Genomic DNA, 8,286 nt, shown 5'->3' on the forward strand with positions numbered 1-8,286 from the left:
CTTCTTTCTCTGCCTACGTCTCTGCCTCTCTTTGTGTGTGTCTCTCATGAATATAAAAATAAATCTTTAAAAAAATGTATTTAAAAAAGCAAGAAAATAAAAAGAAGCCTGACCCTACCTCGACAGTAGGAGGCACAGGAGCACTAGAAGTTAGCTGTACTTAAGTCTAGAAAGAAGCATTCTCTGAATGCAGCTTTCAACTAGCTTTTCACATAAGGGAATTAGGAAGTATCTTAAAAGGGGCACAGTGGAAGAACCCTGCTTTAACTCGGAGAATCGGTCATTCCTGTAGGCGATTTCCCCTAGACTCACACATACTGGTTAAGAAACTTTCTGACATTAGGTGTGGTGATGCAATGGAAAGGCATTGTGCTTACCACTTAGAAGGAGCATTCCATGAAAGCAGCTATCAACTAGCCTCTCACCTCTGGGAGTTATATGCTAGCTCCACTCTAGGTGAGAAGGTGCCATGGAAAGGCACTGTGCTAAACTCTGTGACACAAGCATTCTGGGCCTGCGGCTTGCCACTAGCCTCTCACCCACGGCAGATACAAGCTAGCTGCACTGGAGTGAATAGTCCACGGAAATGCCATGTAGTAAACTGTGAGCAACCAGCATTCCTGGAGAGAAGTTTTGCGCTACCCTCTCACCTCCAGGCCTTAGAACCTAGATTAATTTTACCCGTGGAGGCTCGCGGGAAATGCGGCCTCCTGAACTCTGAGAAACAAAATTTTCTTGCAGGCAGGCTCTAACATAAGGGAGTTAGAATCTATGTCAACAGTTGGCGTGGAGGCCCATGTAAATGGACTGTACATAACTCCAAACAACGGTTCCTTGAAGGCAGCTGTTAACTTGCCTCTATTTAAAAGGAGCCTGACTCTCTCTTGACAGTGGGTGGCGCATGTGCAGTAGAAGTGAGCTGTAATTAAGTCTGAGAAAGTAGTTTTTTTTTTAATAATAAATTTATTTTTTATTGGTGTTCAATTTGCCAACATACAGAATAACACCCAGTGCTCATCCCGTCAAGTGCCCCCCCTCAGTGCCTGCCACCCAGTCACCCCCACCCCCTGCCCTCCTCCCCTTCCACCACCCTTAGTTCGTTTCCCAGAGTTAGGAGTCTTCCATGTTCTGTCTCCTTTGCTGATATTTCCTACCCATTTCTTCTCCCTTCCCCTCTATTCCCTTTCACTGTTATTTATATTCCCCAAATGAATGAGACCATATAATGTTTGTCCTTCTCCGATTGACTTATTCCACTCAGCATAATACCCTCCAGTTCCATCCACGTCGAAGCAAATGGTGGGTATTTGTCATTTCTAATGGCTGAATAATATTCCATTGTTGAATGGATAAAGATGTGGTTTATGATGAATGTATAAAGAAGATGTGGTTTATGTATACAATGAATGCAGCTTTCAACTAGCCTCTCACATAGGTTCGCTCATGAATGCCCTGACTTTTGGGGAGGAACTGATGCTTGGTTCCCTTGGGGAGATACTCTGGTCTTCGTTTGGTTGGTTTGTTGCTGCAGCTTTTGATATCTTTGCAGGAAACCAGCCCTGTTCTGATTTGAAATTGAAAACAACGGATAGATGGGATCTAGATGTGGTCACGCTACCTGACATCTGGAGTTGTTTTCATAAAAGGGGAATATTGGAACATCGGGTCTTTCATGACCTCTCTACAAACAGGAGTGATACAAAGCAGAGTTTGTTGGCATCTTGTCTGTGTCTATGTGTCTGTATGTGTTCTCTGTAGGAGAGGTTTCCTCTGCCTCTGGATGCTATTGCTAAAATCTGTAAATGAACTATCTAGGTCATGAGTTAAAAGGCAGGTGCAGCTAAAAATCGGGCACCGTATAGCTCAGAAAGTTAAAGATAAACCCCAGTGTTTTACAAGTTTCCATGATCTGGGATGAAATTCCCTACATTCGCAACACCTGTGTGGCTCAGTGGTTGAGCGTCTGCCTTTAGCTCAGGACGTGATCCCAGAATCTAGGATTGAGTCCCACATTAGGCTCTTTACATTGGAGCCCGTTTCTCTCTCTGCCCAGGTCTCTGCCTCTCTCTCTCTCTCTCTCTCTCTCTCATAGATAAATTCAAAAAATCTTTTTAAAAAAGACAAAAGAAAAGAAGAAATTCCCTACATTCGGACTTCTAGGTCACCCCCTCAAAAAGATGCCTCCCAGGACATGACCCAAGAGGTGGTCCAGAGACACAAGGATAGACCAAGATTTTACATACCTGACCCAACCACCACTTCCCAATAATCAAAATCATGAAGAAGAGTGGGAGAGCAGGCCAGGTGGACACCAGAAATCTGAAATCCACTCCTCCTCCCAAGCACAAGCAGCAGAACTGATGCTCAACCCACTATCTGCTCCTCCACCTCTTTCAGAGGGCTGAAAGGCAACCCCAGATGAAGCCTGTATTGCAGGAGGAAAAGACAGGAGGCCGAGACGAAGGAACAGGTGGAGAGGCGGCGGAAGGGTGGAAGGTGAGGATTAAAAAACGGGAAAGAGGGATGCCTGGATGGCTCAGTGGTTGAGCATCTGCCTTCCACTCAGGGTGTGATGCTGGGGTCCTGGGTTCAAGTCCCACATTGGGCTCCACGCAGGGAGCCTACATCTCCCTCTGCCTGTGTCTCTGCCTCTCTCTGTGTCTCTCATGAATAAATAAATAAATCTTAAAAAAACCTTTAAATTTACTTCAGCCCCCACCTCTGCCTCTCCCTTCCCCCTCTCACTCCCCCCGACTCTCCTTCCTCCTCCCCCTGTTTCTGCACCACTCCTCTGGCTGGAGTGGTCAACCTCTCTGCCATCCCAGGTGCCTCCAGCGTCATCGCTTCCCCACCTCCCCACCCCTACCAAGGAGCAAAAATCACCCCAAGCCATTGGGCCACCTCCTTCTTTTTTTTTAAAAGATTTTATTTATTTATTTATCAGAGAGAGAGGGAGGCAGAGACACAGGCAGAGAGAGAAGCAGGCTTCATGCAGGGAGCCCGACATGGGACTCGATCCCACATCTCCAGGATGACACGCTGGACCAAAGGTGGTGCTAAACTGCTGAGCCACCCAGGCTGCCCAAGGGCCACCTCCTTCTGAGGTTCACATTGGAGTACCTCCCAAATCAGCAGGCAAAAAGGGGCCTGAGGGCTCCCTGGACTTAAACTGCCCACTTCAGAACAGACAGTGGGAGTGGGGAACAAATCAGTTGACTTTTTAGTGGACATAGGGGCGACATATACGGCTTTCAAGTCAATTCAGGGTTGTTGGTTTATTTTAAAAAGACATGTCTTTGGAGCTATCAACGTCACACATCATACAGATAACCAGCTTTAAACTCCCATCCCCTACTGCCCCCTCGAATTGTAAAATTGCTTGATTTTCAGTTATGTCTGCCTTACAAGCCTTTGGGGTGGGTGGTGGGATATGCTGCACTCCCGTCACAGTTTGTGAGCCTGGAATGGTGGTAATTGAAATAGACCCTTCCATCACCAACAAACCAGATTTGCCGTCTCGTTATACAACAAGCATAAAAAAGAAAATGAGAACTACTTATGCCCTTGTTCCTCTCAGGCTGACCGGGATGCTGGAGGGTCCAGGCCCTAGGGAGGGCCCTACTCAACTTTGCTGTTAACTCAATGGATTAGTTAAGTTGTACCTGTTGTGATTTGTCCACAGAAACTACTTAAAATGGTCGATTTTATCTGTCTCTTATACTTTTCATTGTTAAGAGCAAATAGGTAAAATTAAAGAAAAAAGGTTTATAGGTAAACATTTACAATAGCTTCCAAAATCTTTGGTGACCTGAAACTTTGAGGTCGTGTTAGGTTAATTGATAAATTGGGTTGAATTCATCGTATACCTACGTCTTTTCAACATAAGGTAAAATACTAAAGCATGAATCACTAAGACACTCAAGGTGTCTTTTTTGTTTTGTTTGATTGTGTTTTCCTTCCTCTTCCCCCTTTTCTTCCCCCCTCCCTTTTTTCTTTTTATCTTTTGTCTTATTCAGGAAAACTGCAGATACTTGTGTGTGTTAGTAAACATGTTTCGTGCTTTCGTCAAAATTGTATTATAAACACACACACAGGGCAGCCCCGGTGGCGCAGCGGTTTAGTGCCGCCTGCAGCCCGGGGCATGATCCTGGAGACCTTGGATCAAGTCCCACATCAGGCTCTCTGCATGGAGCCTGCTTCTCCCTCTACCTGTGTCTCTGCCTCTCATTCTCTCTCTCTGTCTCTATGAATAAAGAAATAAAATCTTTAAACACACACACACACACACACACTGTGTTTTTAAAAACTATGACATGTATTAATACATTTGCCAATCTAAAGAATTCTGGTACAATAGACAGTGCACCATTGGTTGCTACTGACTTTTCATCAAAGACTGAGGTTTCTAGGAGTTTAAAGTCTGCCACATGGGGGATACCTGGGTGGCTCAGCGGTTGAGCATCTGTCTTTGGCTCAGGGCATGATCAGGGGGTCCGGGATTAAGTACCACATCTGGCTCCTTGCAGGGAGCCTGCTTCAGTCTATGTCTCTGGCTCTTTCTCTCTCTCCATCTCTCATGAATAAATAAGCAAAATCTAAAAAAAAAAAAAAAAAAAAAGATTCTCTCTCTCTCCCTCCCTTCCTCCTTTCCCCCTTCACACAAGTGCTCTCTCTCTAAATAATGTAAATAAGTACAATTTTTTAAAAAGTCTGCCACATGGAATCGAGACTGCTGGAAAACAACTCTGTGTGTGAGAAGGTAGGAGATGTGTAGACGAGGTACAAGGCATGATAATACATTTTTTGTTGAGGAAAAAGAAAATAATTTTGTCCTGAAATGAGCCCGGCTATTTTTTTTTAAGATTTTATTTATTTATTCATGAGAGACACAGAGAGAAGGCAGAGATATAAGCAGAGGGAGAAGCAGACTCACGGCAGGGAGCCCAATGTGGGACTAGGTCCCAGAATTCCCGGATCAAGCCCTGAGCCTAAGGCTGAGGTCCAACTGCTGAGCCACCCAGGCGTTCCCCCCTCCTTTTTTGTAAGATTTTATTTACTTATTCATGAGAGACACAGACAGAGGCAGAGACCCAGGCAGAGGGAGAAGCAGGCTCCTCATGGGAGCCCCATGTGGGATTTGATCCCAGATCCTGGGATCACGACCAGGGCTGAAGGCAGGCACCTCACCGCTGAGCCACCCAGGCATCCCCTGAAGGAGACTTATTGTTTTGTTTTGTATATTTTTGTACTGGAGTTCGACTGGGTGACAGGCACTGAGAGGGACACTTGATGGGATGAGCACTGGGTGTTTTTTTTCATCCCCAAAATGAACTGTTTTAATTTTAAAAAAGCTTAAAAACAGGGGATCCCTGGGTGGCGCAGCGGTTTGGCGCCTGCCTTTGGCCCAGGGTGTGATCCTGGAGACCCGGGATCGAATCCCACATCAGGCTCACGGTGCATGGAGCCTGCTTCTCCCTCTGCCTGTGTCTCTGCCTCTCTCTCTCTCTCTCTGTGTGACTATCATAAATAAATAAAAAATTAAAAAAAAAAAAGTAATTTTAAAAAAGCTTAAAAACACAATGACAATGAAGCACTGATATGCCTTAGGCAGAGTCCCAAATCAGTGCTGACTTAAAGCTATGTCCATTCTTTCCAAGAAAGAAAAAGTAGAGAACAAAGTTCAGTCTACAATGGTAAGGAACAGAACAGAAAGGAAACAACCATAAGGATGCTTTCCAGCAGCCTAGATTATTCTTCGTTTTCAGGCCACACCACTGGAAATGCTTATTCTTCTTACAGGAGTCTTTTCTTCACAACCTTTTTTTTTTTTTTTTAAACTGCAATCTGCTGACCAAGAGATGCCCACATTTCCACTGGCAGAAGAGCCGCTTCTGCGTAGTTTTTGCTTCCTCAGTGTGGGTCCTCCTTCCCTGAAAGTGCACAGAGAGCAAGCCCACCTCTGTTGGGCCCAGAGCCCCAGGGATGTTTCAGCTCCACTGGTAGAGCAGGGAGAAGGATTTGCTTCATTTGTGCTTCAAAGACACAGCTCACTTTGGTTGTCCTTCTCAGTTGGCAAACTGCTCATAGAAAGCAAACTTGATTCTATGTGGTGGCAGAGTTTGATGGCAGGGCCCAATTTTAAGTCCATGCACTCTTGAACAGTGGGAAGGGTAAGGGGCAACAGGGCCTGCCCGTCAATTTCCTGGTCTAGAAATATTCTCGCTAAAGGCGCACAGTCAGTGGATCTGATGAACCAGACAACATCCACCACACTCCACTTCAGGGAGTTACTGTCCAGGTGAAGCCTCTCAGCAACTTCAATTCTTATTTCCTTTGGTGAAGGAGGTTTATTCTCATCATCAGAAAATGAGAAAGTGCGAAGCCCTCTTTTTCTCCATTGTCTGTCTGGAGGCAGTGATGCAGAGATCTCACTTTGGGTAGGCGAGGAAGAGCATGACTTCTCTGACATTTCTGACTCTTCCTGTAGCTCGTCCTGTTGCTCAGATGTACTGTCCTCACTGAGGGAATCATCATCTCCTTCATCTGGGTCCTCCTCATCTTCACCTCCACTTCCCTGGGGCGAGCCTGCTGGGGTGTTATCAACAGATGCAGAGGAGCGTTTCTTCTTATGGACAAAAACATTTTTCCGCCTCTTCCTCCTCTTACTGGCTTTTTTCAGGGCACATGCTAAGTTGCTATGCCCACCAGGTGGCCTCCCAATTCTTTTATTTTTCTTCTTTCCATAATAGTGTGTATATTTGGTCTTTGTAAGCACAGAGCAGTTCTCAGAACATTTGTCCAGAACCATCCGTGGGCCAAAGAGATTCGGACAGCACTCCAGCTTGATGCAGGTTTGCCGGCAGAACTCAGTCACCCCATCTGCCGTCTTCACTACCTCAACAGTAGCCCGGTAACTCTTTCCTTTGTTTTTGGCTTTTAGGACCTTCCCATATCCATGCCATACGGAGTCTTTGTCCAGCTGCAACTCTTGAAGGACACGACTGGGTTTATAGGCTTCATTGATAAGTAAAGTGAGGACCTCTCTGAGGACCAGAACACAGCTCCCAGGTGCTACACACTGAGGCAGCTCAGCGATTCTTCCTTTGTTAAGATATGGCCCTGAGAAGCAACGGTGGTTGAAGTATATCTTTGGACAGCAATATTTTCCATTAATCATAACTGAGTCTGTGGAGTTCAGCTCCTGATTCTTCAGGCCCTCATGGACAGTCCTGGAGGATGGTATTTGTTTTTCTGGTTGAACCACTGCAATTTTCCTCTGTTTGTGTACTCGTGCTCGGCGAGGGGCACTGAGGGGATGGCCATTGGTTTCACACCAGTCCAAAGGAAATATATCCATGGATTCCACACTCAATACATTCAGGTATGGGCTTCTTTGAACCCTCCAGCTGGAGCCACAGGTAGGAGCCTCTCACTGCAGTAATAGTGGTAACACACACTTCTTCAGGGAGAAGAGGGTTCACTGCTTCAAGCTTCATCTTCTCCTTATATTCATGCTCAGAAATGGACGGAGGGAAGCACCTCTGGGGAGCAGCTTCAGCACCACACTGTTTGAAGTAGTTGGCTCAATCAAAGTCCTGGCCCAGGTAGCCAGGAGGGGGGCTGATGTGTAAACCATTCTTTAGACTCCACTGCACAGGGAAAATAGGGTAATCTGCTGGCAAATTGAAGGAGACTTTTTGACTGAGATTGGGAGAAGTGAGTTTTACAAGTACACTGGTATAACATTGAAATTTGCCTCTTCTCTCTGTTAAAATGCCAAGGTTTTCTTGCATTGTTAGTCTACTCTTGATAAGAGATTGTGAACAGAGAAGAAAAGACATTTTTTTTTCTTTGCTTGCCCAGAACAACAAGGTTTTTATATTCATTTTTATTCAGTCTTTACCTAAGTATGAGAGTGAAAACTTCTCAATATTAAAAGAGCGACATTTTGGTACAACTCTATAAACTCCTGTAGAATCTCCTAGGACCACCTTGCCAAAATAGATACTGAAGTTTTCAGTTTTGTAAGGATCCATGATCCTTTGTAGGTACCTGCCTTGAAACCTTCTGAAATGTTGGTTGTTTGGTTGGTTGGTTAGGCTGGCTGGCTGTTCAGTTGTTCATTCATTCATTCACTCATTCATTTTCAACAGATTCCCAGAAAGTAAAACCCTAAATAGAGTCTCTTGACTAGTTAATGTAGTTTACCTGCTATGTGAAGTCACAAGAGAAGCATTGTCAAACAAATAATGATAAGCCTTCGTAGATTATATTGCGTGCATGAAT

At 45.1% G+C, this 8,286-nt stretch overlaps 1 protein-coding gene across 1 annotated transcript; it reads right to left on the bottom strand.

The window, feature by feature from the left end:
- Positions 1 to 5,817: 5,817 nt before the first annotated feature.
- LOC100686146 (scm-like with four MBT domains protein 1) lies at positions 5,818 to 7,793 on the bottom strand. The gene is given in 3 exon segments (XM_038572975.1): positions 5,818 to 6,106; positions 6,109 to 7,370; positions 7,372 to 7,793. Coding segments are annotated over 3 exon segments (1,725 nt in total). The 3' UTR covers positions 5,818 to 6,065.
- Positions 7,794 to 8,286: the final 493 nt, after the last annotated feature.

This window comes from Canis lupus, chromosome 24, assembly GCF_011100685.1.
Source record: "Canis lupus familiaris isolate Mischka breed German Shepherd chromosome 24, alternate assembly UU_Cfam_GSD_1.0, whole genome shotgun sequence".
Lineage (NCBI taxonomy): Eukaryota > Metazoa > Chordata > Mammalia > Carnivora > Canidae > Canis > Canis lupus.